The 11,783-nt window shown below is 35.0% G+C and overlaps 1 protein-coding gene across 3 annotated transcripts in view; it reads right to left on the bottom strand.

The window, feature by feature from the left end:
* Positions 1 to 554: 554 nt before the first annotated feature.
* The window catches only part of SHOC2 (SHOC2 leucine rich repeat scaffold protein), a 108,430-nt gene continuing 97,201 nt past the window's right edge, over positions 555 to 11,783 (bottom strand). For all 3 annotated transcript variants that reach the window (XM_053583618.1, XM_053583620.1, XM_053583619.1), the window contains 4 exons: positions 7,366 to 7,488; positions 5,218 to 5,355; positions 4,760 to 4,877; positions 555 to 2,565 (listed from right to left, as the gene is read on the bottom strand). In XM_053583618.1, the coding sequence (XP_053439593.1) occupies positions 2,357 to 2,565; positions 4,760 to 4,877; positions 5,218 to 5,355; positions 7,366 to 7,488 (588 nt within the window). In that variant the 3' untranslated portion in view covers positions 555 to 2,356. The remainder of the gene's footprint in view (positions 2,566 to 4,759; positions 4,878 to 5,217; positions 5,356 to 7,365; positions 7,489 to 11,783) is intronic.

The raw sequence follows: 11,783 nt of genomic DNA, 5'->3' as shown, positions 1-11,783 counted from the left end.
CATGGAGAGACAAAACATAATTTCTTTAAAAGAAAAAATTATGGATATGCCAATTAGTCCCACTGCAGTTTCAGAAAAAAATATAAGCTCATATGCTGTCCTTCGAGATATCCCTTATTATATTCAATTATTTAAATGTTAAGTATCTTGATTTCACAAGGACATCCTACTTACAGTCCATTATAGTTTCTTGGTAGAAGTAATGAAATTCTTCGGCTTGTATAAATCGGTAGTCTTACAGAGGACATATATTTTATGCTTCTTAAAAATTTTTTATAACTCATCAGCTATATATTGTTTACGTGTAGCATCACTTTTACATGTAAGATTATCATCATTTTATACTTTTGTTGTAGATTAACATAAATAAAAGTAGAGAAACCAAAATGCTTTAAAAACTATATCTATTTTCATTTTAAGAAACAATAACCATATTTTTTCAAGAAAAGACATTCAGTTACTACCTTTAAAGTTCAAGTTCCATCATCTTAATATATAAACACACCTGGATACGAGATTTAAAAAAAAAAAAATCACACACACACACAAGCTCAAGGTAGAGCCGTAATAAACAAATTCCTTTTATAAAGAAAATTTTAACTGAAAAGCCACAGTAGATGGAAAAAATAAGAAAGGATATTACTTGGTAAAATCCAGTGACATCTACAATAGTTTTACAGCACATTTAAGCATTCTAGGGTTTTATATCTTCACCTGCCTTCCATTTCTTACTTGCTCCTTATAAAACTGCCAATTACATAGTTGTGACCTCAAACCTAGTCCTAATCTTAATATCATAGCCTTAATTCAAAAATGGTTTTGTTTAAAACACAATGCCCAAACAAATAGGAAAAAAAAACCTAAGCAGCAATATGTAATTACACCTAACAGTTATTCATTATGTGGGAAGTGTTTTTAGGATGATATCTAGAATGCACTTGCTTTGTGAGTCTCCTCAGTAATCAAACTGGCTTACACCAATAATACTGCCAAGTCTTAAAAGCAGTAAAGTGAAAGAAAATAAATGAAAGAGCACATCCACATCTTATAGAACTTCCATTAAGCTGTCAATGACGTCTATGCAATGTGCCTCTTTTCCATACAGTATTAACTACTACCAAGAAAGAAAAGATGAAATTAAAAGTAATGATACTGAACTCAATTGTTTGAAGCCAGTGCCCCACATGTGGGGAAAAGTGCATTTAGTTCAGCAGCAATACAGCACAGTGTGAAGATATTGTGCTTAGACGCAGATATTCCAAAATTGAAAGATGTACAAGGCAAGTCAAGATATAAAACCATAGTACACTGTTAAATAACCTTGAAACGTACATATATTGCAGTTTTCAAAGAAAGACATTCATGTCATTGTACAAGGATAGGGAGAAATCCTTAAAGTTACCTACTGTAGTTTATGATATAATAAATACATATCTATATAGCATTATATATACATATATAGAATGTGTTTATATGTAATTTGTTTGCCAAATTATTCTGTTAGTTCTTGTGAATCTGCAACTTTCAGGAATGAGAAAAGCTCCTTTTTGCTACAAGTTTTTGTTCCCCAAACTTAAAAAACATAGTTAGACTAAAAACGGTCTCAATACGCTCCTTTACCCAAAGACTCATTTCAGGTTACTTTGCTTCAAAACTCATTAGAGAAGCACAACTAAAGAAATTCTAGATTTTTGACTGTATCTTTTCACTTTGCCTGTAGTTTTAACCAGCAAATACCTTTTATTTAAACCAGCTGATGTGAATTCTTTAACAGAGGATATAAACTCTAGATTTGACAGATTAAAACAGAGCAAATCAAAACCAAAAAAAAAAAAAATAGTAATAATAACAACAATCCAGTGATTTACTCTGACTGTAAACAATACATAAAATTTAAATCTCAAATCTCAAAATAAGTTAAAGAAAAATTCTACCTTCGGGGCCTACAGTACTATAAAGATATGACAATTGGCAAGGGGAAAAATATATATGAAAAGTTGCAAAAAAATTTTTGCCCATTATTTTTCTTAAGAGAAGTATCTCTAACCATACTATCTCTGTCCCTTAAATTTAATAACTTCATAATTTGTTGGCAAATGTTTTAAGCAAACTGGCATATCAGATAACATAACAGAAAAACATCCATCAAATTCAGCAAAGAAAACTTATATAAGCCTTTTGTACAGAATTTAAAAAAAATCTAAATGGCTATAATTCCTCTATTAGCAGAAACACATAATGCAATCTTTATAAATCTGCCATATATATCAATATCTACATAAATAGATATAGATATAGATATGAAACATCAATGGCAGTCTATTTTTGAACAGTGTGTGGGACCAGCAGACTTGTATCAGACCATGGCACGATATGGACCCTGCATCTTTAGGAACTGAATGATGAAAGAAGGCCCCCCAGCAACAATCTGAGGTGGAAGGTGGCTGAGTGGACAGTTCTCAATACTCATGATTGAAAGTTTGCTGCAGAGAGCCAGCTCAAAAGGGAGGCTATGTAGGTTGGGGTTGTCATTCAAATACAGTTCTTCTAGGTTCTCCAGTGTACCTGTTTAAAGAAAATACATCAGTTATTACTTTTTCAAAAAATTAGTTAATATTTAAAAAGTTCTACTGGACATGATGCTATCCTGGGTATTACAAATACTGAATACACATTTCCTCTTATTCTCTTAACTTAGTTTTAAAATTCTCTATAACCATGGATCTCAAAGTTTGCTGCATATTTAAAATCATCTGAAGAGACTTAAAAAAATTCTGACATTCAGGTCACACTCCATTATTAACTAAATCAGAACCTCTTCCTTTATGGCCTTCGAGCTTAATAAGCTTTCTGAAAATACACATGGTCTATCTCCAGAGATTCTGCTTGGGACAGTTTGACTATATATACACACACACATATAAATGCACAAAAAAAAAAAAAAAAAAATTTTTTTTTTTTTTTGCAGTTTTTGGCCAGGGCTGGGTTTGAACGTGCCACCTCCAGAATATGGGGCTGGCGTCCTACTCCTTTGAGCCACAGGCGCCATCCTATATGCACAAAAATTTTTTAACTCTAGTTTTTTATAAATTCAGTACCCATAATCACTTTTATATTGTAAACAGTTTGACAATTTCTCATATTAATAAACATTTCGTAAGGAAAATTTTATTACTTCATATAAAGTTTTCCTAAGGGAGTTATCACATATTTGGCAGTAAGTCAAAAATCATTTATACAGTCTTAAAAACTCTTCTTAAACTATTTTAGGATATTTGTTCTTTCTAGGAAAATATCCTAAGCAATTAAATTAGGTCAGCTAGAATAAATATTAAATATTATAGAAAAAATATACTTTGAAGTATAAATTTACCTCCTGTGTTTCCAATTTTTAAACTTCAAAATTTGGAATATTTGATAGTGGCATTTGTTAGAAGACTAATAACCCTAAGAGAAGTTACTATTATCATTCTGATTTTACTGATAAGAAACTTGACAAGGCCAGATGCAGTACTCATGGCCTGTAATTCTGGTACTATGGGAGGCTGAGGCAGGTAGATTGCTTGAGCTCAGGAGTTCGATGCCAGCCTAAGGAAGAGCAAGACCCCATCCCTACTGAAAATAGAAAAAACTAACTGGGCATCATGGTAAGCACCTATAGTTCCAGCTACTCGGGAGGCTGAGGCAAAGAGAATCACTTGAGCCCTGGAGTTTGAAGTTGTTAAGAGCTTCTATGCCATGTTACTCTACTGAGCATGACAGAGTAAGATTCTGTCTCAAAAAGAAAAAAAAAAAAAAAGAAAGAAGCTTGAGGCTTAGGAAGTTTATATACCTTAACTTATCCAAAGTCACAAAGTCAATAAGTGACAGAGCCAGATTTTGAATTATTTATTATCTCCAAAACCATTCTTAACCACTAACCTGTAGTACCCATGAAACAGCACACTAAAAATACTATTCACTATGTGACCTTGATTAAGTAACTCATTCTTTATAAGACAGGATTACAACTTGCATTACCTAAAATTTAAGGTAGTCATGTTGATCATATGAAATAATGGACATGTCCACATTTACCTTGAATTTTACCTTGTAAAACCCTGACTATAAGTGGACAGTGGAAAGTTAGGTATGTATTTTTTCAATCTCAAGAGCAACCTCTAAAAAATTATGCAAAGGAATATTGTTCAAAAAAAACCCCTACATATGTATCATATCATACATATGATATATTTTTTCATATGTAAATATAAATATACATGATATGATATATGGAGTACTTACATTCATCCAATTAAAAAATAAATTTTAATTTTAAAGTAAAAAAAATAACGGACATGAAAACTTAGAAAATGCTAAAGTATTCCAAAATATTAATATTAGTCGAATATTAATATTAATCCTCAAATCCCATAAGGAAATGTTCTTTTAGCATTAGACATTACTAATTTAATTCAAGCTTGTGTAATGCTTAATTCTGGAAGAAATATAACTCTTCTAAATTGAGGTTATATATAAAACCTATAGGAAATATAGTATTATAAAACATTCTCAAATATAATATTAATCCTAACATCTCATAAGGAAACTTAACCAAAACCAATCAACCAAACCACTGGTACTATAAAAAAAAAGAATCTTAAGCTTGATGTTACCTCAGTTTACAAAGACAGTAGACTTGTCATATTTCTCTGAAATACTGCTTGAATGCACAAGAGCAAATTATTAGTACAGAATCAAGCATCCATAGGGTTCATACCAATTTCCTCAGGAAGATGAGTAAGTAGGTTCTCTCCAAGGCCAAGATGTGTGAGATTGGTAAGGTGACCAATGCCTCTGGGAAGAGTGGTCAACTGGTTGTTTGTCAAGACTAATTTCTAAAAAAAGATTAATAAAATAAAAGACAGTTACATATATAGTTCCTACAACTGATGCAAATAATACATCTTAAAATAATACACCTACTAAACAATAAATTAATAGGGAAATTACACAAGATAGGATGAGAATCAGTAAGTTACAGTTTTTCTTTCAAAATCTGTCATTTGTTAGGAAAACAAAAACAGATTATAGGAACATAAAACTCACATTGTCCTATAGTAACATTAAAGCTATCTGGTCCAACAATTAGGTTAAAATCTTAAGAAAAATGTGCAATTTGGAATAGATTCCAAAAACCTTAATCATAACCTCAAAGCCATCAGGATAATGTTTTACCTGTAAATCCTTAAGATAAGCAATTTCATTTGGCAAGGATTCCAATTTGTTCTCCTCTAGATCCAACTCTCTCAACTTTCTAAGGTTTCCAAGACCGTGGGGAAGCTTCTTTAGAAGATTGTTTGATAATATTAGAACCTAATGAGAAATTATTGACAATGTTTGGCAACTCATGAAACGAAATTATATAATTAACATTATGTGGCCTAAAATCTGTTAAGCAATGTTAATTTTCCAAACAGTCAATATTAAGGGTAATGTTAATTTATATAACATATGTAAAATACTTTACTTACTAGTCTTTAAAAAAAAAACCAAACACCATAGTTATTGGAATTAAAATAGAATTTTGACTACCCAAAACTAATGAAAGCAAAATAAGCAATTTAACTTCAACTAAATTTTTGTAAAAGAAAACTATTAACTCTTTAAGATTCATACAGTTAATGGTAATGTGATACTGAACAGTTACAAATTTCTATCTAATAGGAAACTGATTATTTAAAATCACTTATAAACCATCACCTAAGGAAAATAACAACTAATTTCTAAACTGTCCCAATCATCCTGTTATAGTTACTATTTGTGTATACTTACTACATTGAAAGGCACCCTGCAAGATACTGACAGAGGGGGTGGTGAGGGGGAAGGCTGAGAAAGATACTCTTTGTTCTCAAAGAAGTTATAAACTAGCATAGGTTATAACTCCTAGTATATACTTATACTAGGAGGGTAGGGAAGAAATAATGGGTATCCACAAAGTTCTGGTTAATTTCTTATGTCCATTTATTTCCCCTAAGGTTATAAAATTCATAATAAAGCAAATACAGTAGAACCCAAGGGAGTGTAACAAACTAGTCAACATATGGCGGTGGTCAACATAAGGAACTAGGCCTACTGTATTGATTTGTACATGTAGCATGTGTTTGGTATATGAAAATGAGATCAATGTAAGGAGGTGGTCAATGTAGGGAGGTGGTCAACTATGGAGGCTCTACCATACATACAATGAGACAAAGAAAATAACAACAGTTAATACTTGAGTTTACTATTTGCAAGGCACTGTACTTAATGTACTAATCCTAATTACAAACCTATGTGGTAAACATTATTATTCCTATTTCACAGCTTAGGATGCTGAATTTGTGGATTAAATCTATAAATATAGATGGAGAAAATAAGAATTGCACCACTTTTAGCCATTATACCATATTATTCCACCTTATTAAATAAAATAAAGAAATTAGATTCTTTAAAAACTGAATGGGTACAGTAGCTCACTCCTGTAACTTTAGCACTTTGGGAGGCTGAGATATGAGGATCACTTGAAACCAGTTTGAGATCACAGTATGGGCAATATAGCAAGATCCCACGTCTACAAACCATTAAAAAATTAGCCAGGCATAGTGGCACACACCTGTAGTCTTAGCTACTCAGGAGGCTGAGCCAAGAGGATTACCTAAGCCCAGAAGTTCGAGGTTGCAGTGTGCTATCTTTGCACCACTGCACTACAGCCTGAGCAACAGAGCAAGATCCTGCCTCTTTAAAAAAATAATAGAAATATAATATAAATATAAAAGATGAAAACTAGGAACTGAGAACCAAGAAAAATCTTCACTAAGAAGGTAATTATAAGATGAATCTTTCATTTTAAAAAAGAATTTTAAAGAAAAAATAAGGGGATGAGAAGGCAGCATTCTAAATAATAGAAACAACAGGACTGAACATAAAATATGCACACTAGATTTCCAACAAAGGAAATAATTTAACTAGCAAATAAAATAGTAGGTAGGTAATTAGGATGAAAAAGTACAATAAAGGTTCTGAACACCAGTCTGAGAAAACCATAATTATTTTTGTAAGACAATGATGTAGTTAAAAATACATATATATTCTAAAAGATGTTAAGTTTTAGTGACCTTTTCTTTCAAAGATAATTTACTAACTTTTTAAAGAAGAGTGCAGAAGCACTGAGCTTAGACTAAGTCAACACCTCGTCATCCTTAATAAAGTTGTATGTTTAATAAAGCTCAAACATTTCTAATTACAATCTTCACCGGAATAAAAATTGTTTATTTCGGTTTGAAATTTTATACATGAGATAAGTGTAGATGGGTTTGAAGAATTATAAGGCTCAGCTATATTTACCTCAAGAGACACGAGACCAGACACATCCTCAGGAATCTTTGTCAGCTGATTAGTGGCTAAATTCAATTCTACCATACTGGTCCAAGTTCCAAAATCCAAGGGAAGTGATGTTAACTGATTGTCCTGGAAAAGACAAAAAGCAGCATCCAAGGTAGAACAAGGATGATTCTTATGTTCCTGCCCCTCTGGAAAAGTAATTGTTAATTACAAAAGGTTATTTCCCTTTTTGAGATCCACATATAGAAAGAAAAAAAATTCTAAGCCCCCAAAGCTTTTTATACAGTAATTATGCTTTTATTTGAGGTTTAACTGGAAGTTTATTCCCTATATGCTATTTGTAATGGAAATAGGAAAATACAAAGAAATACTTGAGACTTGGGTTTTACTAATTTTATAATAATGTACAGAAATCATGGAATTAAATGTAAATATTCAAATAAAAATATGAATACAATGGAAGAAGACACATCTAATCATAGCCCATAAGGAAATCTGGATGAGTTCAGGAATTCTAGAGATTCTGACCAATAAAATAGGAAAAAAAAAAAAACAGTCTTTATAAGACAGCATATTAGACCATTAAAACTCTACCTAGAATTTCAATAAGAAAAGATTACAAAAATATACTTACTGCTGTAATAATAAAACAGCTAATGAAAAAGTACAGACCTAATGTTTAAAATTTAGATATGGCTATACCTAGAACAAACTGAATAGAGTTACATGTCAGTTATTCACTATCTTTTTCATGCTTCTACCTATCCACTTACAACACACACTTTCATCAATAATAACTCTTACTACACCATTGTGTGTTAGGAATCTTGGCACTGGAAGAGAACAATCAGCACATCTAATCCACTTGAGTGTCAATGAGAGATGCCAATGTGTTAATAGTGATGCTACCTCTCAGTGTTATTAATCTGTAATTTTAATTTTTTCGGCAGTATGCATGGATTATTTGTCTCATTTTACATAAAAGCATCCAAAACAGAAATCTCACGTAGCAAACATCCATCTGAAAACTATTTCCATTTATAGTAGTGCCAAAGAAGATGAAATACTTGGGAATTTATCTAACAAAGGATGTGAAAGATCTCTATGAAGAGAACTATGAAACTCTAAGAAAAGAAATAGCCGCAAATGTCAACAAATGGAAAAACATACCATGCTCATGGCTGGGAAGAATCAACATCGTTAAAATGTCCATACTACCCAAAGCAATATATAATTTCAACGCGATCCCTATTAAATCTCCACTGTCATACTTTAAAGATCTTGAAAAAACAATACTTCGTTTTATATGGAATCAGAAAAAAACCTTGAATAGCCAAGACATTACTCAGAAATAAAAACAAAGCAGGAGGAATCACGCTACCAGACCTCAGACTTTACTACAAATCGATAGTGATCAAAACAGCATGGTACTGGCACAAAGACAGAGAAGTAGATGTCTGGAACAGAATAGAGAACCAAGAGATGAATCCAGCTACTTACCGTTATTTAATCTTTGACAAGCCAATTAAAAACATTCAGTGGGGAAAAGATTCCCTATTTAACAAATGGTGCTGGGTGAACTGACTGGCAACCTGCAGAAGACTGAAACTGGACCCACACCTTTCACCATTAAGTAAGATAGACTTTCACTGGATCAAAGATTTAAACTTAAGACACAAAACTATAAAAATTCTAGAGGAGAGTGCAGGGAAAACCCTTGAAGAAATCGGTCTGGGTGAGTATTTTATGAGGAGGAACCCCCGGGCAATTGAAGCAGCTTCAAAAATACACTACTGGGACTTGATCAAACTAAAAAGCTTCTGCACAGCCAAGAACACAGTAAGGAAAGCAAGCAAACAGCCTTCAGAATGGGAAAAGATATTTGCAGGTTATGTCTCCGACAAAGGTTTAATAACCAGAATCCACAGAGAACTCAAACGCATTAGCAAGAAAAGAACAAGGGATCCCATCGCAGGCTGGGCAAGGGATTTGAAGAGAAACTTCTCTGAAGAAGACAGGCGCGTGGCCTTCAGACATATAAAAAAATGCTCATTATCTTTAATCATCAGAGAAATGCAAATCAAAACTACTTTGAGATATCATCTAACTCCAGTGAGACTAGCCTATATTACAAAATCTCCAAACCAGAGATGTCGGCGTGGATGTGGAGAAAAGGGAACACTGTTGCACTGCTTGTGGGAATGCAAATTAATACATTCTTTTTGGAAAGAGATATGGAGAACACTTAGAGATCTAAAAATAGATCTGCCATTCAATCCTGCAAAACCTCTACTGGGCATATACCCAGAAGACCAAAAATCACATCACAACAAAGATATTTGTACCAGAATGTTTATTGCAGCCCAATTCATAATTATTAAGTCTTGGAAAAAGCCCAAGTGCCCATCGATCCACAAATGGATTAATAAATTGTGGTATATGTACACCATGGAATATTATGCAGCCTTAAAGATGGAGACCTTACCTCTTTCATGTTTACATGGATGGAGCTGGAACATATTCTTCTTAGTAAAGTATCTCAAGAATGGAAGAAAAAGTACCCAATGTACTCAGCCCTACTATGAAACTAATTTAGGGTTTTCACATGAAAGCTATAACCCAGTTACAACCTAAGAATGGGGGGAAGGGGAAAGGGAGGGGAGGAGTAGGGGGGTGGGGGCATTGGTGGGATTACACCTGCAGTGCATCTTACAAGGGTATATGTGAAACTTAGTAAATGTGGAATGTAAATGTCTTAGCATAATAACTAAGAAAATGCTAGGGAGGCTATGTTAACCATTGTGATGAAAATATGTCAAATGGTCTATGAAGCTAGTGTATGATGCCCCATGATCATATCTATGTACACAGCTATGATTTAATGAAAAAAAAGAAAAAAAGAAAAAAAAATTTACTGCTTGTACTCACATGAGGAGAAAAATGGTAAGTTTCATTAGGATTTTGTCAAGAAAAAGTTGTGTTAAAAGTTTACAGTGTATCGGGGGAATTCTGGGAAGCTGGCCCACTGAGTAGCAACCCTCAGCAGAGGTTCCTGGCCAGAGGGAGAAAAACCGGACAGAATCGGACTCTATGAAGACAAAGGAGGGGAGCTAAGCCAAGAAAGAAGTTCAGCAGGCTGTAACTCCAAGGAAGAGCATTCAAGAAAACAAATTCAGGTACTAAGCCTATTGACTAGAGGACAGGAGACCCCTCCCCCAAGAGCAGGGAACAAAAGATCTCTCATTTTACCTGGCTGGAGAGAATTGCTAAACACCAGGTCTCTCTCTCCAGGGAGGTACCACTTATGAACCTAGACACCACCCTGCCAGGCATAAAATTGAACAGATATTTTCCCCCACAAGTCCAAACTCCCATTCCACCCTTTCCCCCTCGTGTGGTGGTCTGAAGTTCTTCCCCCTGCACAGTGCAGAGTGTTTGGTCTTTTCTGACATCTGGGCATAGTGTAGCCTGCCAACCATCAGGACGAAATCTGTGACCAATGTGGAAGAAAGAGGGTATGGGAAGAAAGGGATGCTCAACAGGAGGAGGAGCAGTCCCCTGGTTATGACTTTGCCCAGTCAGTGGTGATGACTGTGTTCACAGTGGTTTGGGCTGTCTGGTGGGACAGGGTGCAGAGCCCCTATCTCTGACAGCACCCACAGTGCCGTGAGAGTGGTTGCCCTGTGTGGACTGAGTTCGGCAGGCAGGACTGGTCCCCAGTCTCCAGCAGGGCAGTGAGCAGAGGCTTATGGGGGAGACCTGCAGGCAGGGTGTGGTGCCCTGACTCCAACAAAGCCCGGGAACAGAGGCTTGCCAGGCAGTGGACTGAGACTGGCAGGCGGGGGCATGGTCCCCTGACTCCAACTGGTCTGGCAAGCAGGGGCTAGCTGGGTGTGGACTGAAACCAGTGGGTGGCTCCAACTGGTCCTGTGAGCAGAGAAATGGACAACAGTATGAACTGAGTCTGGCGGGCAGGGGTATTGTTCCCTGGCTCCAATTGTGCTGTTGGAGATTCTTAAATCCCTCTCTGTTGAGCAGGGTTTGCAATGCCTGAGACAATTTAATTGGAACTCATGTCTGGGGCTGTCCACTCGGGGACATTCTGAGGTTGACCTTCGAAGTTCTGTAGCGAAAAAGAACTGAAGGGTGGGGGCTGGGCACCACAGCTGTTTGTATATCTTCACAGCCAAGATTTAAACCTAATACCATGGCTTCTTAGGATAGGGTAGAGGTTGGCTGATATCAAACCAGAGTTTCTCTAGCCAAAACTCTGTAAGGAACTTTTGTAAGGTTGTAGGAGATATGCCACAATTACAAAGCCTAGCACTTTGGTAAGGGGCTGTCTCTACTACCTGGGAACCCCAATTCGATCTCACCCTACCAGTTCTAATAACCAAATGGTAGAAAATAAACATGGTGAG

Source organism: Nycticebus coucang, chromosome 3, assembly GCF_027406575.1.
Source record: "Nycticebus coucang isolate mNycCou1 chromosome 3, mNycCou1.pri, whole genome shotgun sequence".
In the NCBI taxonomy this organism is placed as follows: Eukaryota; Metazoa; Chordata; class Mammalia; order Primates; family Lorisidae; genus Nycticebus; species Nycticebus coucang.
Note: the sequence above shows the minus strand (reverse complement) of the source record. Positions and strands in the feature narration are given on the sequence as shown.